The sequence below is a fragment of the Ipomoea nil genome, unplaced genomic scaffold (genome assembly GCF_001879475.1).
Source record: "Ipomoea nil cultivar Tokyo-kokei standard unplaced genomic scaffold, Asagao_1.1 scaffold3069, whole genome shotgun sequence".
Lineage (NCBI taxonomy): Eukaryota > Viridiplantae > Streptophyta > Magnoliopsida > Solanales > Convolvulaceae > Ipomoea > Ipomoea nil.
In genome coordinates this window covers 7476871-7501596 of record NW_017619497.1, presented here as the reverse complement: position 1 = coordinate 7501596, position 24726 = coordinate 7476871, and the positions used below count along the sequence as shown (strand labels likewise).

Here is a 24726-nt window from a genome sequence, read left to right as displayed (position 1 = left end):
TGGGTCGGTTCAAATAAGGTACAAAGTGTTGGTCAGATTGATTTTTTGTATGGAGTGATAATTGAGGAGGAAGCAAATGTTATGTCGAAAACCAAGCGCACTAGGGTAATGACCAGGAGAACACAGACAGAAGCAGGAAGAATACAAAGTCCTCATTAAATTATTGGAGGATATATAGATATATACAAACACACACATACACATATATGTCGAAACATATGGTGTATGCCCATATCCACAAGAATCTTCCATCATGTCTAGTCATCCCTACCCAGCTGGACTAGACCCCATGCGTCGTCTAACATTACCTGTCAAATCCATTTCATTCTTGGACATCCTCCTTTGTTGATCTCTCAGTGTCTCTATGCACTGTGCACTCAGAAATATAAATGCTTGTGTGTGTGTGTGTGGAGTTTAAGGTTTCACCTAACGTAGATTAACCTCATTTCCAAAACATTTTGCATGGTTCTAATCTCATTTGGTCCAACCCCAATTGATGTATGATGATCATTTATGGATTTCGATAAGACGTGACTGGACGGTAGTTGCATAAAAGAGTTAAGTCTACCTCAAACTTTGTAATTCAGTAACGCAAGTGTGAATTTTTTATAAGCCGTCTCAAAATCAGCTAGTTATTCTCAGTAGTATTCAAGAAATTGGAGAATAAATTGGCAAACTGCCCTTCAAATTTCTGTCATATTGAAATTCTATAGACTAATTTGATTCTATTCCAAAGATAAAGTTTTAAAAGTAGAAATAATTCTGCACCAATTAAGTACAATGAATACAAGTATTTGCATATCTACATATTAAATTTGGATGTCGCAGTAGTAGATACTGGAGTGTGACATGTAATGTACATTTTGTCATCCAAAATAAAGATTAGAATTTTAGGTAAGCAGCACTATCAAAGGCCTTAAACAACCCACAATTCTCTTTCCCAAGTACAGTGTAAACATCATTTCCTTCAAACAAAATTACAAACCCATCATCTATAAACAATTAATAATAATTATATATATATAATTATAACCCAAAAAGAAAAAGAAAAAAAAAAAAAAAAAAAAAAAAAAAGGAGAAAATTTTCTCATCGATCACTTTCCCTTTGGCTTGATCTCTAAATCATCCCATGGGATATTGAGATCAGCTGAAACCAGGGAATCAATATCGCTTAAGCTCCAGTAGTTTATTCCCATGTCCGTGATGGCTTGATCTTGCTGCCATGGCTGATGAGAAATAATGGTGGAGCTTGTGAATGGCATCACGGTGGTGATGGTTGATTCCTCGACATTATCGAGCTCTCCGATGATGTCGCTGTAGGACGAGGATTGGGTGTTGAACGAAGGAATGGAGCAAGAAATCGGATCGAAGTAAGTGGAGAACGAAAAGGGTAAGAGTTTCGCGGTGGTGTCTTGATCGTCGTGTAAAACCATCGGCGTCGACGACGGGCCAATGTTGAACGCCGCCGTGGCGGCGGCGGCGCCGATTACTGGGTCGGCGGGGAAGAAGATAGTGGGCGCGTTCTTGTTTTTCTGTTCGCCGGGTTTTTGATCAGCCGTGGCGGCGGCGGCGGTAGGGTTGGGCGGCGTCTTGAGGCGCTTGTTTTTCCGGCTGCCGCCGACGGGGACATTACGCAAGGTGCCCCCTTCCGTCCAGTGGCGCTTGCAGCCTTTACAGAAATGTCGAGGCTGGGACTTGTTATAGTTGTTGTAGTAACAGAACTTGGTATTCGCCGAAGCACACCTCGGACACTTCAAAGGCTCCGCCGCCTTTTGCGGCGGCTGTACGGCCGCCGGGAGATCCAACCTCGTACTCCCGCCTGTCTGGGGATTATTATCCCACTCAATAATCCCAGGTTGATGATCCCCGCCGGAAACCTGCTTAGTACTCAACCCCATACCTACCTATTTCAATTCTGATCTTCAATTCGATCAATATATATAATCCCCACAAATAAAATCTCAAATCTTCCAAGAATTAATGCGATCTTCAGTCTCTTTGATGATCAAACAAGCTTTTGAGTAGCTAGCAGCGAAAAGGACGAGGATGCGCGAGGAGGATAAGGTTGTTTTGTCTGGGGAGAGAATATATATATATATATATATATATATATATGATGATGAATGAAGAAGAAGAGAGGTATGTAGTTGAATGAAGTTCCAAGGAAGGTGATGAGAAGTGAGCATGTCGTCTCAGATTCTGTCTATATGTCAATTTTATTTATATATATTTATATATATACACACAAACAGATCAGAGGTGTAGAGAATAGGGGCGTATAAGCGTGTGTATAGTATGCTATGAGAAGTGGTGTGGTGTGGTATGGTTAGGTTGGTAATTAAGAATAATTGTGAACAATATTTGTTTGTGCCATCTGATCTCTATTTTATGCATATTTTGTTGTACTTTCTCGAGTTTTGATTTTAAGTTATCAAGTTGGCTGATATGTTTTTTCTCTATTTTATACATATTTTGTTGTACTTTCTCGAGTTTTGATTTTAAGTTATCAAGTTGGCTGATATGTTTTTTATATCAAAAGAAAAGGTTCGACTCAAATTAATCACATTGACTTGTTGACAATTCTCCGTGAGCACAGAGTGCCTTGGTAGTCACGCACCTTCATCTTCTTTCGAAAGGTTCTTTAATTTAATTCAATCCAGTCCCTCCCTTGCCGACTTGTAAGGTTAGCCAAAATGTCGACCACATCATTATGCTCGATCTCTAAAGACATATATGTTTTATCTCAACATGTTGGTTGGTTTTAAAGGAACTTGTTGGGAATGAATAGGTTTGAGCTGAGCTTCTTCTCTTTTTTTTTTAATTTGCCTCTCTGAATTTCATAATCTTTCTTACCAAGCAATTTATGTAACAACTAACAAATACTTTTTTTTATTGGGCTTTGCGCGTATTGAGTATATGACATTTTGCATCAAATATGTATTCAACTTTTAACTTTAGTACAATGTACAATAATATAGCAAATCTCAATTTGGGTTGTAGGTCTTGGATGAATTGAACTTCTAAGGGAATATATACTTCCTAGTTGGCGGGTGCTGTAATATGAATTGTTTGACCTAGATTCATACACTTTATTTATCTATTTACTCTTTTCTTTGTATTTAAGAAATGGAGTATATATTCTAGTTCTAACATAATATTGGTCCGATATTGGTTAGGCTTGTATGAATCGTTTCATTCTTATAATTTTTGTATCAAACAAAAACACTACATTATATAGTTGAAAGCAGTTGAATGTGAACAAATTACCCGCAACTAGATTGGCAGCACCTTCTCATCATCAACATATTATTATATATATTGGCACGCAAATTCTATTCATATTCTAATTTAGATTGAGCAATAGGAATCTATATTTACATTATATGTTAGCTAGGGAGAGTGCAAAATAACTATAGTGATTGTAGTAAAATGAGTAGTATAAGTAGCAAAAAGTCACCATTTAATTTGATCACGGTTATGATGGGTAATTTTTGTCATTTGTGAATAGTGTTGCGCCAAATTTGTCACCTGAGCTATTTTTTTAAAAAACTTTTATATATATTCCTGTTTTACTATTTGTTTTCTTAATTCCTTTTGTATATTATTTATTTCATTTTTATGTATGTATGTGTGTGTGTATGCGTCTATATCATTTGAAAAATTTTCATTAAGACGATTAAAACAGTACTAATATAGATCGAATATATGATTAATTAAAAATTGAACTACATAAAACATAATTTTAAAAAAATTAAAGCAAATTACATATAAAATTACTTTAATTATAATTCTATTTTATATTAAAATATTTAAAGTTTTAATTTATGAGAATACAAATTATTTTAGTAAAGAAATAAAATTTGGAGCAAAATTTAGTGTATTAATGGGTTGGGGGTGAAAAAAATTTGGTATAAAAATATGCTGAGAATATTTTTTTAATGTAAAATTTGGTGCATAATTTAGTGTTTTGGGTTAGAGATGGTCTAAGTAAACCACCCCTTATTTAATAACCAGCAAACTACACAAAAAATTTTAAACAATAAATTTTAATAAAATATTAACAACAATCAAACTCAATACATTTTTATATGAGGAAACACTTTACTATTTTTAGAATTATAAATGTAGTGTCAATATTCAATGCATCAATTTTAAATTCTGTGGAATTTCTTTTTCAAAAAAAAAAAAAAAAAAAGAGCTTATAATTTTGGAGAAGTAACTTGCTTCACGCAGAAGTTGAAGGGGACAAACTGTACTGTAAATCGAAGGGTGCTGACGTGTCGCATCACTGACCATTGAAAGTGGAATCTGGTTTGATTGGTACAAGGAGATCTGAAATGCCGCATATCTTTACAAAAATGCATGTGCTCATGGCTATGTTGTGTGAATCACGTTCAACAATCAAATTTATAACAATAATTTATTAATTTATATTATTTTTTTAAAATAAAAATAAAGTTGAAGAAGAATAAGACTAGAAGAGAGATGAGTCAGATGAGCGGATTTTTCTTGAGAGGCGTACCACCGTCCTTCCTTGTCTGATCCCTTATCCGTTCCCTAATTTAATGTCACTCTGATTCAAAATAAGTAACCGAATAGATGAAACATAATTTTTATATTAAAAATTTTTATTTTTAAATTTTCTTTTTTTCTAAAAGTTAAATTTCAAATCTTAAAAATAAATAATCAGTAAGATGATGTAAATTATAATGACTCAGTAATTTTGTAGATATGATCAAATATTGGTGTGTACAAGACGAATTTGTCCACTTTGAATATAATCACATACGGTTGCTATCAAAATTTGAACATTATATTAGTCTTTTCTTTCAAATACTGTCTATTGATCGAACCAATGAGTTAAGCTCGTGCATATTACGATTTTGATTCTTATTAATATTTTCTCGATTAAATTCGTCACTCAAATATTCTTAATAAATTTACTTTTCATGTGTAATTTATAAATTATTACACAAACGAGAGCTTTTGACTCCTCTCATTATCTAAAAATAATAATGCTACTATTTTATAGTCCCATTTCATATACTAGAGCTTTTGACTCAAACCCCATGGTCGGTTTTGTGTCTGCTGCCACCTTCTATCACACTCAAAACATTATGACCTTGCATATATTGATGCATGCATGTTACACCTAAGCCTACCTAGTAATTATCTTGATTGTTATTGTAATTTTCTTAGGTAAAATATTAATTATGTTTCGTATTACTTAAAATAGAGCGATTGAATTGGGTTAATAACTCAGACAATAACAATAAATTCGAGAATTAGCTTTTTAAAAGATAAACTTAAATTAGCTTCAGTGGAGGCGGACTATTAGCGGTAGATTGAGAAAATAGTTATGAACAAATACTACATTCTAACTGAGTCAATAGTACTAAAAAAAATCAACTTAAATTAGGCTGATTAGGAAATATGACAATTAGTTCAACTAGATTTACAAGAGTCAAACTATTCAACATGGTCTTACAACACCGTTGGTATAAATTGTCATAGGATAGTTGTCTGAGTACAATATTATCACGTAACCTAATTATCCGCCAATCCCAAAAAGTGACATGCTAACTTATTTATTATGTATTGTCATGACATAGATAATTCAGATCTTGTATAAATAACTCTCTAGACTCACACTCAAGACGACCCTCTTTATCGATCTCCTTCTAGTTCTTATGTCACTACTTGTCGTACTAACTTATTATTGTTTCTAATTAGAGATGACTAAACTCAATTGATTGATATTTTTTTCAGCAACGTTATACTTCACCGCTTTACATTAACACTTTAATTGTAATTTATCAATAATAAGATATACAATTTTATCATAATGTAACCACAAATTCTTGCCCTTAACCTAATTTAGGCTTTAATAAGGATGATTAATATTTTCATCATATGTTGGGTGAAAAGACATAGCTGTCAACATGTGAGTAATATAAGTGATGGATTAAGGTTTCTAACTGACCCCACTGGCCAACCCATCCAACATCATTCTCCTTTGCAAATCTTTAAAATTTTACAATCTTTACATCACTGTCACAAAATTTTTTAAATTCTATTCCTGCCACTAAAATTGAATAATACACACAGTTCCTTTTAAGTATAAGAACAGATAAGGGTTTTCATTGGACCACTTTGGTCCAACTTCAACTTCAATTTTTCTTTGAAATTATTGGTGTGCATTAAATATATGACAAATAATAAACAATAGAAACTAGATATTATTAAATGGACCAGAAAATAACATTTTAAGTCCCTAAGTTATACTTATTATGGTGTAAAAATAATAATTAACAAGGAGGTGCAAAATTAATTTTTCAATTTTGACCAAATGACTTTTTAGTCATGCCTAATGAAAATTGTTAATTGGTTAATAAAAAATGACATAAATTGTACCCTAATAATATGACATAGTCTTTTTAATTAGTCATTTGCGTGGTTTTTTCCTTTCTACAAAATGTTTTGACTAACGCACTTTATTCCCAACTAGAAGAGTGCAAGAACTAGTTCAATTTTGGGATGATTATCATACTTCTTTGATTGGGAATGAGGTGAGTCGGGTAAAACATTTTGAAAGAGGAAGAAAGCTAAGCAAATTACCAAAAAGATCATGCATGTAGTCAAATTAGGGCTCAAAAACTAAAAAGACAAATTTTACACTTTCAATAAATTAGGGAAAATTTTTACACTGTACAAGTATATATATAACCACTATGGTAAGACATCATTAGTAAAAGTAAATAATTATAAAAAACGAATAGGCTGGTATCTCTTGATTACCATATCATTCTATATCACACGCTCTATTTCCAATTATTTAATTAATGATACTTTAATAAATAAAAACCATTAAAAATGTGAACACTAAAATAAACAAGTTTATAAATATTAATAAATATAAAAATTCCCAAAATGGGTGGTTGGGTAAGTGATGGAATATGAGTCTCATAGGTCACGTTGATTTTTGTAAACATCTTCTTGGTTGAGCTTGAACACATTACATAAGTCTTAATGCAATGATTCTCATATTCTATATCTTGATGTCTGTAGTTAATATATTATGTGTTTTTAATTTATTTACAAATAGATAATTTGTTAGCTGCAGTAGACATATAATATATTAAATGTCGATACATAATCTAATTGTCATTTTAAACTATAAACCACAATACAAGGTCAGTCTTGATGCACGGTATAATTTGTCCTAAGAGTCTAACATCAAGCAAGCTAAGTAATACACATGTAAAAAAAATTTGAGTGTATCCAAAATTTTTACGGTCGAACATAGTGACTAAATCGTCTTCCTGAATTATAGGCACTATTTTTGAGTAAGACAATACACACGTAAGATGAGAGTAGAATAATATAAGGAATCCCATACGCACCAACCGCCAAGCCAACCTAAACCCCTCCTTGTCATTGTGCTTTCACATCCTATCATACCACCCACGTCTGCATATGTATAGGGTGTTGGACACATTTATTTATTAATATAATTACTACACAATATATTTTCACTTTTTTACCATCTAATAATTGTAACATGTTCATATTAATTCAACAAAATTTAGGTCGCGTTTTCTATTCTCAAAAAATTATAATTTTGATCATATAATGATTTTGCATGTTAAAATTTGATTTTGTAATTATAAAACAAGCATTTTCTTTCTAATTATAAGGTGAATACATTTAGGTTCTGTTTGGGCTTATTTAAGAGCTTATAGCTTATTTTAAGCTACTAATAAGCTATAAGCTCTGTTTGACAATGTTCCAAAATAAGATACTAGCTTTTTAATTTTTTTCTATCTTTATCCTTATTATTTTAAAGAAATGACATAATTTACCATTTTCAATTAAAACTTTTTTCTCTTCTCCTTTATCCGCAACTTTCACCGCAAATATTATTATTATTATTATTATTATTATTATTATTGTTATTATTATTATTATTATTTATTTTTATTATTATTATTTTATTATTATTATTATTATTATTATTATTATTATTATTATTATTATTATTATTATTATTATTATTATGAGATGAATGAGATTCACAACAATATTGCTACTTCATTATGAGATACTAGATCATAATTATGCTAATAGTTTTATTTTAAAATGTTAATTTGTTTAAAAGACAAAATGTTAAATTTTAATATGTAAACAAGCTAATTTAAATTTTATGAAGATGTCCTTTTTAGTTTTTTTTTTTTATATTTATCAGTTTATCAAAAAATTAATTTTACCAAACACTTTTAATCATAACAGCTAGCTTAACAGCTCTTCAATTTTCAGCTCCTAGCTTATAGCTTTTCAGCTAAGTTTGCCAAACAGAGCCCTAGTCTGTGGTATATATGACCTTTACATTTAATCTCAATTTCTATCGGAAGGCAAAAAAATGTGCTATGCAAAATTACCAAAACCTCGCTCCTTAAAAGTTAGTTTAAACATAGATTTATTTTGCTCTACAAGTGAAATAACGAATCTGCACTTGAAAAGATAATTAAGAGCCCAAATGTGTGTCCACCTTATAATTTAGGGATCGGACATGTAATTTTGAATTTATTTATTTCAATAGAATTAGAGTATGAGGTAAAGTTTTTCTTTTTGATAATACAATTATTATTTTTCATTAATTATATGAAGTAAAAGATCATATGCAAGATTTATTGAACTTCTTGTTTTAATTTGAGTCGGTTAGTTGTAGACAACGTAGGCTGATTTACCTCTTTGTAATTCTTAAATTTGCCAACTAAAACCATAAGTGAAGTTTTACCCATACACCCCCTAGATAGCAAGAACAATAATATAATATGTATTCCTCCCAGATGCTCTCTGTCGGGTCGGGATGTGGGGGCCGTTAGGATTGAGTTCAACCTTTTGGAAGAATAATATAATATGTATGTATATGTAGCTTAGTTAGGGGGGTAAAGGGTAGGGTAAGGTCGGCAAATTAAAGTGGTAGATGGAGCTAGCGTAGCACCAAAATCTTTGGCTATCTTTCTTCACTTTTCAAAGGTGAAATAATGGCAAGTGCGCAGCAGGTGAGGTGACGATGCCTCATGTGTATATATACATATTCATAGCCCAACAACATAGCATTAGGTCGACAACTAGGTTGTCTATTTTGGGTCAACATGCCTCATGCACTTACAATATTCCATCAAATCTACCCTTGCCTCGCTTTGTTTTTGTTTACATATGTTTCATTCAAGATTCCATCCCTCCTCATCCTCGAGATTATTATTATCACATCTAATTAGCTAGCTAGCTAGGTGACGTGATGGGTATATATTAAAGGGTTTTATATTAATATTATTGATTGAGTAATTAATTAAGTGTATCTGAACTGGTATCTCGTCAAGAGAGATTGCTTGAAAAGTGTACGTGTAAAAAATCAGGTGTTTAAGTGGCTATCTGATACCAGATGAGATAACTGTTTGATAATTGAATTTCAAAAGGATAGGAGTTACAATATTAAAGCTATATAACAACTAACGTAAGATAATCATATCTAACAGGAAAGCCATATAAAACTAACCTACTACAAAGCTAGTCAAAGATGTAACATAATAATAACAATAATAATAATATTGCTAACCGTGTGTGTGTTTAATTCTGATAGCATGTACACTTGACGAGGACCCTTATTAGCTAGCTATAGTAGTGAGTCAAAGTTAGTTACGTTATTCCTAACTATTTTATTGTGCATTTATAACATTAGTTATGTATCGATCGATGCACTCCACTTACTGTGTCCGGGGCTCGATCATATGTCTTTGATCTCTTGAATATGAACCATACACAACAATAAATAAATGTAAAATTGTCATTATGGTAATTAAAAAAAGAAAAAAAGGAATTAAGACAAAATAACTTTTAGGGGGCGTTTGGTTCAAGGTATCTCAGATTACTTTGGTAATTTGAGAAAGGTAATCTTAGATTACCATGTTTGGTTTAGGTAATCTGAGAGGGTAAGTAATGTAAAATTACTGCCACGTAAGAAATGGGGGTATATTTGAGGTAATGTGATTACCAAGTTTTAATTAGGTAATGTGAGATTACTTTTCAATATTCCAAAATTGCCCTCATTTATTTCTCTTCTATTCATTATATAAACCTCATTATTCAATTATTATTATTATTATTATTATTATTATTATTATTATTATTATTATTATTGAATTTCATCTTTACTTACAGTACACATTCAATCATCATCATCATCATTATTATTATTATTATTATTATTATTATTATTATTATTATTATTAGTAGTAGTAATACTAGTAGAACCATCTTGTTAAATTTTGAATTATGAAAAAAAAAAAAAAACTTGTAATTTACACCTTTCAATATCTATGAGGGCATTTAAGTAATTGATGTAATATAACTTAAAATATAACCTTCAACCAAACAAGTTAATGTTACATTCTTACAACTTTAACCAAACACATCAGGTAATCTTACATTTCCAAAATCTCACATTACTTACCCCCAGGTAATCCTATTACCTGGGATAATCAAAGATTCCGTGAACCAAACGCCCCCTTAAGGGATTGTTGGAAATGGGGATCTGATTTGGCAATATAATGCACATACTATATGTACAGTATACACAAGGAAAACCATTGCATGTATGCATGGACTGTGGTCTGTGGAGGTCCTATCTATCTTTCATGTCAGGGATGAGAATTATTGCTCCAAATTCAATAATTTTATAATATCATAATTTATTATATTATTGATGGAATTGAAGCTGACTTATCAAGTACATGAAGTAGCACTTGTAATGGATGGGGACGTACTGTATGTGCATCTTTCAAACAATTGTTCCATCATTCAAAGGCCAGGCCACCCCTCTTCTTCCCATTCAATTCAAACCATATATATATATATATATATATATATATATATATATATATATTCCCAATCTGGTGAGAACAATGTGTTAGGTGAGAATGTGTGGTCAAATTCACACCATTGAATGTTTGATTTTGCACGGCTAGAATTAGATCTATGCAATTCATTATTTGCGCAGTGCAAAGAACTAGACATATTGCAAGTAAATATCAACCCTTAGATCACCCAAAATCAAGGGTCAACAAAAGACCACACGTTCTCACCAAACACATTGTTCTCACTTGGTTATATATATATATATATATATATATATATATATATATATATATATATATATATATATATGAAATTCTAAAGATTTAATTAATCTATATAGTAGTGTTTGTTTATATCTCATATGTTATTTTAAGTTATAACAAGTATTATCAATCATTTGTCTCTATAATACACGGTACATTTAGACATATAGTGAGTGATTTTATATTGTACTCGCCTTTTGTTTAATGTAGTTTATTATTTAGAGTTTAATTGTTTATATTAATCCATATTTGTACATTTTAGATTGATTAGATAAAATTAAAAATGAAATTTAATTTATTTTGATGGAGTTACTATTGTGCTGATAATCAACGTTGGACAAACATGTTAGAATATATTGACACGACAATATTACATTATTATTGCTTATAATTTATAAACATTTTTAAAATATAATAAATAATATATAGAAAAAAATAAATAAATAAATAATATTCATTTCATTAAAAAATTAAAATTTAAAATGCTTACATGATCATTTTGCTTGATTTGCCTCAATAGATTCTAATATGTAAGCTAAGTGATACGTTACTATAATATATTAATATATGTCAACATCTTTGCTAGCTCCTTCTAATAATATACAAAATAATTATCATTAATTTCGTCATATTCAAAACCTATAGAAATCAAATTTATTTGAAAATCAAAATCTACAAATTTTTATAATATCTTTTTAGGACAAAGTATTTTTTTTAAAAATCCTCTTTAATTTTTTTTCGTACATTTTATTATCTCCACTACTATGAGACTAATATGAATTCATCACATATCACTCCAGTATCGCTTGACTTTTACTCAGAAAAAATTGACCCAAAACTCCTTTTCTTTGGAGTGACAAGAAAAACTCACAGCAATTTCCTGAAAATATGCATTACTGCACTAAAAAGATTTTAAACAATAAACTCGACTAAAAATATATTAACAAGCTAAGAATCAAACTCATGGACCTAACTCTTTAACGTACAGCACCCCTACCAGAGTCCAATTATTATACCATGGACCAAGGTTCATATTGCATTGTGAACCCTTATACAAAAATTCTGTACCTTCAATTAACACAATATGTACCTACAGTTAACAGTTTCTGTATATGTAAACAAATAAATTGATAATTGCTGACACATAATATGATAGCTACATGTACAAAAATATCAACTGTAGGTATAGAATATGTCAACTATAAATACATAATCTTACTTGACAATTGCTGACATATAATATAATAGATACAAATACAAAAACGATCAACTGCAGATACATAATGTGCCAACTATAAATATAAAATTTAAAGATTATTTTTGGACCATGTCTATAATGCACGATAGACCTAGGTCCATAGTATAATTTGCCACCAGAGTCGGCATCTTATTTCTATATATGTTGAAGAAACGACAAAATAGACCGGCCAGATTAAGCAATTAATTATAGCCTGAGATAGAGCCACGTGAACGTAATCAAATAGGTGGTTAAACAATTAACTTAGTTCTAATAATGAATCACAAAATAATTATATTTAATCGATCTTCCAGATGTTCAGTTAATTATTCATATAAAAATAATAATAATAATAATAATAATAATAATAATAATAATAATAATAATAATAATAATAATAATAATAATAATAATAATAATAATAATAAATGGAATGTCAAAAAAAAAAAAAATTCAATTTGGTCGGTTGGTTAGGTAAAGCTAATGAGGAATGTTTTTTCCCATAATAGTATTAAATGACTAAACAGAATATTTGTCGGATCCGACAACTGCGATTCTTCTCACCTAAGTTGAACTCCTCAAGTAATTACTTCAAATCTAGACATCATTTTACCCATATCCCACACACCCAACATCTATCATTCCTTTAATTAATACTTTTAACCTAAATGTTAATCAAAGTTCAAGATTTTACTCGAATTCAATTGAAACGTACTCTTTAATATATATGATGTATATTTTATAAGAGTTGAATTTTTGAGTTTATAAGTGTATTAATAACTTATTCGTCAGCTATTTCAAATTGTTAAATTTCTATTAACTTATAAGTATTTTATTCGTATATATAAATGATATTTAGTTGTTTATTTAAATTTGTTGTAATGAATAATTATTAATTATTAGTGATGCTATAAATATTATAAATATTTACCATTTAGCTATAATGAGAATGATTTTTGGCATAATTGTTAGCGTGAAGCCTCTTGATTTACAGGTAGGTTTGGGGTATAGACTCTAGCCAATCCCAACCAAAGCAATCTTTTGTAAGTATTTCATTTCGTAGATTTAGAAAATTTTCAATCTTTATTTATTTAATTTTTTTTTTAATTTGTGTGATGGGCTTATAAGATAGTTCAACTAACTCAATAATCTAATCGTATATCTAAGAGAGCAAACTCATAAGGTTAAATGGGAAGGACTTTCCAATCGGACAGGAGGCCTGTTGGAAATAATGACACTAAGCGGTAGCCACTTGCACTAGACTATACTAAATAGGCCAAATATAACCCTACCCTCCCTAGTTGGCAATGTAGTCTGCTGATAGGATTATCGCTCCACCAGACTGGACTGCAAGGCCCACTAATCAATGTAATTGTGCATTTTCACCAACCAGAGCATGTCACGTCAACTCAACTTGCCACAAGCCATCATGACATTGGGCGAAAGAATTGGTATAAATAATGCACTTTGACATAATTTAAGACATATTCTACCACTGACTCCATAGTGCATTCACCTTTGTAATCTAAGTTGCTTGGACTAATCGCTCTGCCCTTCGACTACTAACCAATCAACTCTTATCCAATCAACATGCTCATTTCTTGATCTCTTATTTCCTTGTGCAAATCTAGACCCTAATTTACACAATCATAATTGTTGTTAATAACTATATATTGTCACTTCTGATATCACTAATTACAATCTATTTATCAATTAACCTCATTACACCTATCAAGAAAAAAAAAAAAAAAAAAACTATAAAATGAACTTTCACCTTAGAGAAATAAATTATATATATATATATATATATATATATATATATATATATATATATATATATATATATATATATATATATATTTTGCACTAAGAGTCTAAAATGACAGCCTGAACTTATTAGGGTATTGAAATTCAAAGTACATGACAGGCTGAAGTGCAGAAGCACATGTGTACTAAATCTTGTGGCTTTAATTAATTTAAACATTAAGCAAGCTGAGCTCGTGGTTTGGCATCATTGTCATTCCTGTTTTCATTATAATATTCAGAAATTTTTCTTTAATTGATTGATTGTACTTGTACGGACGACTAATCTATTGTTTATATTCATCAATTCATGTGTGGTCTGTGGTGTCATCAAATGCCAACAATTAGTATTCAACCATTTCATAATCCAAAGGCAATTAGTGCCCAAAATATTTCGACTCACACTTCATCACTATTTAATTTTTGTTCAATATCTTTATACATATGACATGATGATGAAATTATAAAATAGAGTTTGGAGGTTCAACTAATTCTGGTGATTGGTGTATTATCATGTTAAAAAGTTTTTGGATAAAATTTTATTTAGAGTAAGAGTCAAATTATGTTAGTGCAACTAGATAAAATTCGAATTAGTCTTATATATATATATATATATATATATATATATATATATATATATATATATATATATATATATATATATATATATATATATGGGAGGGTTTAGGTAAAAACATATTTCAGGTAAAAATTGAAAACTAATCTTATCTATCCATTTAGCTTGTTAGAAAATAAAGGAAAAAAAAAAAAGTGTCAGAGTTTGTTTTATAAATATCGCAACAATATTACAAACTTAAAAGTTTGCAATAATTATAAAATTGATCTTATTATATATATATATATATATATATATATATATATATATATATATATATATATATATAATTCTCAATCATTTATGAACTTTGATACCTTATGGGCAGCTGAGATAGTCTTCAAATGAGAACAGAAATCTCCGTGTAAAAAGTGATGATACTGATCACAGACGTTCATCAAAACTTATCAGGATTGAAGAGTTTAGTAAAAATAATAAGGGATTTGACAAAATTGAACTCTCCTCTTTTAATTTTGTCCAATTAATTGTTACCTATTTTACTATTTTTAATATTCAAAATTGTTATTTAAAAAAAAAAGAATTCTTTTTTGAATATTTAACTTTACACAACCAACATTTTATTATTTTTTTTTCTTTTAAATGGTGTAATTTGTCTGCAAAAGATGGACCACTGACAAAGGAGAAATTGATGATTAGGTAGGGGCTGGGCAAATGAAATGAAGTGGTGATGGAGATTAGTTATGGGTGGTGGAATTTAATGGTCATTTCATTAAAGTAATTAAACGCAATTAGATAGACATGGCCGTTGACACTTGTAAGGCCAAGCCGCCCATTAACTCACATCATTACTATCACCATCTCCCTTCATGCCTTCTTATGTGTACTATAAACTACTAATATATATTATCCTTAATCCTTTTGCCAACCTAATTTTTTTTTTTTTTGAAATAAAGGTCAAATAGGTCACTCAACTGCGCACCAAATTGTAATTAGGTCATTGAATTAAAAAAGAATACAATTGAACCATTAAACAACATAAAAATATGCAATTTAACCCAAAATAACTTGTTTACCTGATATAACAAGTTACTGATTTTAAAATTAATTTTTTAAAATAATTTTTAATAAATAAATAATTAAAATATTTAAAAAAAAAAAAAAAAAAAAAAAAAAAAAAAAAAAAAAAACTGAAACTGCCGGCCGGAGACGATCTCCATTGCAGGAGAAAAAGACCTTCGTCTCCATGGTATGGAGACGAGGTCCCTTCGTCACCCTGGCCATGGAGACGAAGGTCCCTTCATCTCCCTGACCATGGAGACGAAAGGTCCGGCCATAGAGACGAAGAGACCTTTGTCTCCATGGCCAGGGAGGCGAAGGGACCTCGTCTCCATGGCTGGAGACGGAGGTTCATCTCTAGCCATGGAGACGAAGTCAGAGACGATTCGTCTCCAGCCGACAGTTTTTTTTTTAATATTTTAATTATATATTTATTTATTAAAAAATATTTTAAAAATTTAAATTTAAAATCAGTAACTTGCAGCATCAGGTAAACAAGTCATTTTTGACTAAATTGTATGTTTTTGCGTTATTCAATGGCTCAATCGTATTCTTTTTTAGTTCAATGACCTAATTGTAATTTGGTGTGCAGTTGAATGGCCTATTTGACCCTTATCCTTTTTTTTTTTTCCTTTCCTATAGTATTATAAGATTTTTCTAATACGATCATGGATATTAGTGTCTTTTGTATTAAATACAATTATATATGATTTACTTGATTGTATCGGATATTATGAAAATAAAAGTCGACAGTATTTAATATTGTTCTAATAGCATACACAATTATACATGGTACAAATATATTTGAACTTAGTCTCTCTTCTTCTTCTTTTTTAATCTTTCATTTCATCTTCTTTGTGTTATTCAGTATGGTTACGCCGTTAGTAGTTTTAAGATTTAATGTACTATTTTCAACAACAGAAAAAAAAAAAAATATATATATATATATATATATATATATATATATATATATATATATATATATATATATATATATATATATATATATATATATATATATATGATGTACTCGACTTTTAGAGAAGGTAATTGATAGATATATTGGCCCTGTTTGGTAAAATGGCTGTTAGCTGATAGCTGTTTGCTGTTAGCTGATTGTGTTAATTAGAGAGTATAAATAGTTGATAACATTAGCTGATTGTAGAAAAGTGTTTGGTAAATTAACTGTTTGCTGATAGCTGTTTGATATAATTTCTTTTCTCAAAAAGCTAATTGAAAAAGTTGCTAGGAGTAGCTTTTTTAATTTTAGCCTTTTGAAGTTGCAAAAAGCTAATTAACCAAACATTTATATTGATATTTTAACTAAATCAAACAATTAATAGTGATCAAATAAGCCAAAATTGACCTATAGGCCAATTTTTTACCAAACAGGGCCATTATGTTTGAAGCGAACCGATTCGAGGAGACGAACCCAAAGCACCACAACCCAAGCCACCTCGGCCAAAGGTGCTTGGCCCGCGGTCGTTTTGGCCTAAGGAGCTCGGCCATAGGCCGAGCCTTGCCTGTGACAAGCTCGGGCCACAAGGGCCTCATCTAGGTCGAGTCGGTCCGTGTTAGGCTTGGCTGGGCCGAGCTCAGGCCATAATGTGCTCGCCCACGCTTTGGACCCGGTCCCGAGTGGGGATGCGGTCAAAGCGGGAGATCTAACCACCCTCTGTTTAGAGGGTGCAGTTGGGGGGTTTGACTTGTGTAAAATTCCCCTACCTTGTCTCATTAAGACACATTCTCATTATCATTTTCAAATGTTTAATGAACACAATTCTTCAATAAGAATGTATATGTTCAAAGTTAAAAGACACATTCAAAAGCATAAATAATATAGGCTGTTTTTACAACTTACCTACAAAAATGTAAAATCTTTCAGCCCAAGGGCCCTTACATTCTAGTCTAATGGGATTATAAATGGATAAATCACGATAATCCAGCTGCTCATTACTTGGGAGGGTCAGTGTCTGGTGTTAAAAGACATTCAAAAGTATAAATGTAGGTCTTTTTACAACTTGTCCACAAAATGTGAAATCACTCGTCCCAACTCTCAAGTGTCCATACTATACACTCCGGTTCAATAAGATTGTGAATGCGTAAATAACGATGACGTACTCAACAGCGTATTAGGTGGGGAATCAGTGTCCCACAAGGATTCACCGTACCCTACAAGAGGGTGAAACTCCCACACAACGGTTGTCGGGACTCAACCCTGTCGTAGAGGGGATAAACCCTTTAAGCAAGTGCGATCATATCACACCTCAAAGCTAGCTGATCAAATATACCATGATTCTATTATATTCTTCATCATCTATATATTTTTGTAACAATTTCATGTTATAAGAACAAGTCCAGGAGAGGGGGAGAAGAAAATACATAGAATTAGACTGGAAAAGATTGCTTGAGCCTTGTACCTGTCACAAGTCATATATGACACACAGGGAATTGAATGAAATTGACCCCTAAATGAATGTAACTTTGAATGAAACATACAAGGGTAACAAGGTCAACTACTTAGCTGGCAAGACACTGTCCATGATGACTTCCATCTCGATCTTCGATCTGGTGCTAGTGCTCATGTCCACTATCTGATTTTTGACCTCTAAGTAGATGAAGTGCAGTGGAAATGTGGAATTGAATACTATTAGTCTATGACCTTCCATGACGCCACGTACCAGGATGTAGCAGCAGCAGTTTCTGCTAGCTTGCTTGGTAGATCAGAAGAATATATATATATATATATATATATATATATATATATATATATATATATATATAATGGCAAGATAAGTCAACTCCCACTACCCTTTTGTCTTGAATAACTGTGTGAATCACATGCCTGCTGCAAGAACAAAGCATAAGTAAAGAGAAAAGTGTATTGATCATGTCCGAAAAATAAATTGGGTGAGTGGGTAGAGCATGATTCTATTATCTCCGTTGAGTTCATCACTGGTATTACACAAGTACGAGTTAGTAAAGAGTATTCTCAAGCAAGCTCCTTCGTTCCTTTGTTTTTTGCAAAAATTGGTTGTTTTGGTGTATAGTGTTGATCATAACTCACGCTAATCACCTTTGTGACAATTTGGAAAACTGATGCTAGATCGTGGAGACGTATCTTGTGTTTCTTGTCAAATTGTCGAAATAATTAAAGAGGGTGCAAAGTCAATGGTGCTTTGGATATGGAACAGTCTTAAATTTTCAGGTCAGTTGTCACATTTAAAAGAGATGCCTACAATTCAACGAAAAAAAATAATAGACTATACACCACCTAGAATGCACGACACACAACTTGCCGAGTACAAAACTCAACAAAATGCCACCAAGACTACAAACCACACCATTAACCAATAACCACATTACCCATAACCACCGTATCACAATAGACAAACTCTTAAAGACAAAATTCTGATCGAAGGAATCCATCAAAACCCCACTCAATGTCACCCAAAAAAAAAAAAAAAAAAAAAAAAAAAAAAAAACAGAAAACAATCCCAACAAATCTGCTCAAAATATACCCATGTGTCGATATAGTTAAATTTCTTGCAAAATAACTAATAAACCCACACTAATCAAACATATTTGTTAGATTGAATAAAATTACAATTATTAGATGGAAGTGAATAAACAATCTAAATTTGTCTATAATTCTCACATAGGGACCTAATTCTCATATGAACCTAAATCTCTACCTCTCTATATATAGACCGTTTGGGGACCCAAGTTCACATTATAGGAAAGATGGAGTACCAAGGGCCCAATTTACATCACAAAAGCCTGTTGTTGCCAACTAGTCCAGGAAAACAAACCATTATATCACTTCACTATCAACAGAAGATCATTCAACTATTAATGTCAATCTCTCTAATTATAGTTTTTTTTCTAATAAAAAAGGGGCTGACAAGTGACAACATTTTAAGAGTTACAGTTTCAACAAGTAAAAACGAACTTGAAAAAATCCCAGATTATCCATTTGATTCAAAATCTAGAAAGCCTTCGACACCAGTAGTATGATGTATCAAAGCAGCCCCATCCTCCTCTTGTAGTCACTGACAGTCAAAGTCAGTGCATGTCTTCTCCCATCATCCTCAGGGACTCTACGTCCAACGGTTGCCTCTATCCTCTGTTTTCGTGCCATAAATCCTGCTTGAAATCCTTGTGGCCCTCCAAACTTCTGAAGTATAGCCAATGAGATAGGTAAATCAAAATTGTGCAGTGTGTTTGATTCTGTCCCTTGATCTACAGGAGCATTTGTATCAACCAACTTTCCTGCACCTGCTGCTGCTTGCAAGGCAGCATTTGTGGCTGCCACGCCGCCTAATTCACCTGTAGCATTGTTTGCCCCGACTGTAGCAGCAGTAGCATCACTGCTAGCTGCTGCAGACTCTGTCGCTTCTCCACTTTGCTTTGCTCCGTAGTAATTCCTTGACCTGGTCCATCTTCTTGAGAAGGGATCATACCCCTCCTCACCCTCTTTCAACATTGTATTAATAGGTTTCAGTTCAGATGCATTTTTGAAATTCTCAGCCCTGTTCTTTCTGTTCATCTCAGCCAGCCTGCGGGCCTTATCATCTTTCTCCTGAACTTGCCTTGTTGCCTCCAGTTCCTTCAGCCTGGCATTAATCCTCTTCACCTCAGCTTCATCATTCTTCATTTTTGCTACTTCCATCTCCCTTCTTAATCGATCCTTCTCAGCAGCAACATTCAGTGGCTTCCATGTGGCAGATTTTTTCATTTGCAACATTTGTTTCACAGTATCAGCTGAATACACAAATGTGTTTGTCTTCTGTATGGCCTCCTTCTTTTCCAGTACATCCTGTTTGCTGGGCATACGTCCACCACTTCTCTCTACCTCCCTAACCCACTGCTCAAACTCATCTCTAAGTGGAGGAGAGTCAGAAATCATAGCCATCTGCCACCTAGCAGCAGAGCTTTCATTACCCCAAATAACATTCAGATACTTGTATGTGGTTTTATTTTCTAATTTGTACTGACGATTGGGGTCTGTGGCATCAACATTACGTACCATACAAAGCCTATAGATAGGCCCAGACTTTGACTTCCCAATTCCAACCCTCACAAAGCAGCCAACAATTAACTCATCAAAAAAAGGCTCCATGAACCACTTTGCCAGTTTTGATCGTCGAATGGTGATTTCTTTTATCTCCTCATAAGTTGGCAATTTTGAGTCAGGAGAAGTCTTGTCGTCATCACTATCAGCCATTACTTCATCCCCAGACTCTCCATCATCACTCTGTGATCCACTTTCAGCTCTGTTTGGACTACTCCCCAAGGTTGCAGCAGTAAAAGCTCTCCGCTTAACAGGTGAATAACCCCTGTTACCAGAACCTCTTCGAGCTGCATCTCTAGTTTTCCAATTAGTTTCAGAGTCCTGCTGTCTTGCCCGTTTTGCTCTTATCTCATTCAAAGCACCATCCCTATCAGCTGCACGACCTAGAGCTCTGGTAGATGAGCGTGTACCGCGAGATTGTGTCGGAGGGGGGCTTGATTTTCTTGCTTGGCTGCTCTTCCCTCTTAATTTATCATGCATCTGTTTGTCAGATCTCTTGGCTGCCCGATCTGTCAGTATCATTTCTCTTTCAAGCTCTGTCAACTGAGCAAGCTCTCGGCGGTCATTTTCATCTTTGTAAAGATCACTCCCAATGGAATCATCATCACTATCACGCTCACGACCAAAACCATCATCTTCGCCTTCACGATCACTGTGATCATCATCTCTCTCTGCAGGATCCAACCTCTTCTTGAGAGGAACTTGTGAGCCAGACAGTTTTCTATTTGAATAACCCCGATCATCATCTGAATCATCATCCCTTGAGTCGCTTCCATCATCTCTGTGATGCCTCCTATGTCTAGGTGAATGACGACTCCTCCCACTTCCACTAGTTCTTCCAGCTGCCTCCAGGAGTAAATCATCTAAATCAGCCATGGTCCAGTATGCTTACCACAGGGATTCAGGGAATGAGTATTATCTCCGCTACACGCAAACTGCAATTAAAAAGTGTTGAAGTGATAAAATCTAAAAAAGGAAAATAATAAAATGTCAAGATCAATTACATCCAATCATGTTACGATAGCATATTTTCAAACAGTAGTCAGATTTTAACAAATTATTGCGTGAGAAGTAAGGCTAATACTAAGGACTTCAATTGCCATATTAAATGAACCTTTTCTTAAAATGCTTTCCACCATTCATATTTCCTCTTGACACCAAATCAAAGTGTAAACATGGCAAAGAGAAACAGTGTTAAAGGAGAAAACCAAAAGCTTTATCCCCAAAGATTCTAACAAGCGGCAAATTGATCAATCAAAATCAACTAGTTACTTCAAAAATGAAATAAAATAATTAAATCACTATATAAAGCTCAAAGCAGAGAGAAATATTCATATATCATGTATCATAAATCATATACCATCTCCTCTAAGCATAACTAGCATACACATGTCAACAACTACTTGTAATCACTGTTGTACAAATCGGCCTAGGCGCTAGGCACCCAAAAATCGGACGGCCGCCTTGGCAGCCAACTTAGCCAAGTCGGTCGATTTCTTCCGATTTAGTCCGATGTGTCCAGCCGTCCGTAGACTAGTTTGATACTTTGAATCTTTGGATGATTGAAGTATCTGAGTATTTCATATTTGAGTATTTTTATTTTTTATTATTATTTTGATGTAATGACTTATGAATTATCATTATTTCATTTATTTCGATGTGTTATTTGATTGAATGTTGAAAACAACCTCATTAAAATTGTCAAACTACAAGTTTTTTTTGGCGCCCATTCCGCCGAGGCGCTAGGCGCTGCCTAGATTCCGCCGAGGCGCTAGGCGCTGCCTAGATTCCGCCGAGGCGCTAGGCGCTGCCTAGATTCCGCCGAGGCGCTAGGCGCGGCCTAGATTCCGCCTAGGGCAACCATGATTGTAATTATTAGGAAAACAACAAAATAAAGAAAATAATAAGTTCTAGGAAACTGAAATCGATGCAAGTTATAATCAATCATAGGTAAGTGCAAGAAGCTGGAAATTAACAGTATAAAAGTATGATAAATTATATAAAATCATTGTTTGTACAAATTTGCAACTCATTCCATGTGTTAATTACGCTTTTAACTAGGATACTAGTCAAATTCCCAACTCTTCATTAAATAAACCCCTTCTAAACTCACAAAATCAAACGGCAGAAACAATTCCATGTATTGAGACATTAGGTTTATGGCTCTTAGATGCATTACAATTTCCTAGCACGAATGATCGGGTTATTAAAGTCCGTACTGCTAGAGTTCGGAATGCATAACACAATCATCACAAAACCTTACCGGATCTCGAAATGCCTGCGCGATAACGCACTCAAAATCTCCAAAAACAGTTTAGAGACTTGAATTATTGAGCTACGAAAGACGAAATCAATCCCAGAGAGTCGACACACTGCAAAACCATCTCCGCCAATTGAGAAACGCCAAAAATTAAGTCAAATTCGAAAAAAATCTACGCATACAAGCATAAGAAGGAACGTGTGAGGGATCAGATACCTCAATATAGAGACAGGTTCATAGATTCTTCACTAGGATTTTGAGGCGACGAGTGTCATCATCTTCCCCAACAGTAACGCTGTTCCCTGAGAGTTCGTAAGTGGGAGACGGAAGCTCGAAGAGACGAATTACAGGATTAGGGATTCTCTCTAATTTTTAATGCATCCTTCATTTCTTTCAACTTTTCTGCGGAGAGTAATTTGCATTTTTGGTCCCCCGACAATAATTTATAGTTTCCTCAACTTTGATTATCTATTAATTATTTAAGGAATAAGGGTCAAATAGGCCATCGAACTGCACTCAATAATGCAATTAGGCCACCGAACTTCAAAAAGCTACAATTGGGTCCCTGAACTAACAAATTCTATTCAATTAGTCTAATTTGTAGGTTTCCAAGTTGTTAGCAGGTTACCTCTTTTCAAAAAAAAAATTAATTATTATTTAAAATAATTATTTAATATTAATAATTAAAATTAAAAAAAAAAAAAAAAAAACAGAGATTGACACGCCGGAGACGAAGAAGGTTTCTTCGTCTCCGGCCATGGAGACGGAGAAATCTTCTTCGTCTCTGGCTGGAGACGAAGATATTCTTCGTCTCCAGCCAGAGACGAAGAATATCTTCGTCTCCATGGCCGGAGACGAAGAATATCTTCGTCTCCATGGCCGGAGACGAAGAGACTCTTCGTCTCCGGCCATGGAGACGAAGAGTTTCTTCGTCTCCGGCAATGGAGACGGAGTTAACTTCTTCGTCTCTGGCCGGAGACGAAGGAACCTTCTTCGTCTCCGGCCAGAGACGAAGAAATTAACTCCGTCTCCATGGCCGGAGACGAAGAAGGTTTCTTCGTCTCCGGCAGACGGTATCTTTTTTTTTTTTTTTTTTTTTTTTTTAATTTTAAATAAGTATTTTAAATAATAATTTTTTAAAAATATTATAAATTAGGGGTGACCTGCTAATAACCTCCAAAACCTACAAATTGGACTAATTGAATAGAATTAGTTAGTTCAGGGAGCTAATTGTTGCTTTTTAAAGTTCGATGGCCTAATTGCATTATTAGGTGCAGTTCGATGGCCTATTTGACCCTTATTCCATTATTTAATTTTAGACAACGCCAGACAAATTAGTATTTAAATAGGGTAAAAAAGTTTTAGAGACATATTAGGATTGTTTTAAATTTTTTGAGAAAAGTATCAAATACACCCCTAAATTTTATAAGAGAAGTCAATTAAGTTATTTAATTTTTAACCAGGACTATGTGGTCCAATGGTACCCGGGTTGGACTTTCATTTGGAAGGTTGTGAGTTCAAGCCTCAGTGGAGGTA

General features: G+C 32.8%; 2 protein-coding genes across 4 annotated transcripts; both read right to left on the bottom strand.

Moving 5' to 3' along the window:
- Positions 1-861: 861 nt before the first annotated feature.
- On the bottom strand, positions 862-19356 carry LOC109165705 (dof zinc finger protein MNB1A-like). Of its 2 annotated transcripts, none has more exons than XM_019314589.1 (2): positions 19350-19356; positions 862-1900 (listed from the first exon to the last, which is right to left on the bottom strand). In XM_019314589.1, exon 2 carries the CDS (start codon positions 1896-1898, stop codon positions 1095-1097), a length of 804 nt encoding a protein of 267 aa, XP_019170134.1. In that variant the 5' UTR covers positions 1899-1900; positions 19350-19356; the 3' UTR covers positions 862-1094. The 2 variants fall into 2 exon arrangements, with proteins under 2 accessions (XP_019170134.1, XP_019170133.1); XM_019314588.1 differs by lacking the exon at positions 19350-19356 and adding an exon at positions 1939-2091 and having other exon boundaries at positions 862-1896.
- A 294-nt stretch (positions 19357-19650) lies between these two features.
- LOC109165704 (protein RTF1 homolog) lies at positions 19651-23603 on the bottom strand. Of its 2 annotated transcripts, none has more exons than XM_019314587.1 (3): positions 23407-23603; positions 23194-23302; positions 19651-21896 (listed from the first exon to the last, which is right to left on the bottom strand). In XM_019314587.1, exon 3 carries the CDS (start codon positions 21804-21806, stop codon positions 19878-19880), a length of 1929 nt encoding a protein of 642 aa, XP_019170132.1. In that variant the 5' UTR covers positions 21807-21896; positions 23194-23302; positions 23407-23603; the 3' UTR covers positions 19651-19877. The 2 variants fall into 2 exon arrangements, with proteins under 2 accessions (XP_019170132.1, XP_019170131.1); XM_019314586.1 differs by having other exon boundaries at positions 19651-21865.
- Positions 23604-24726: the final 1123 nt, after the last annotated feature.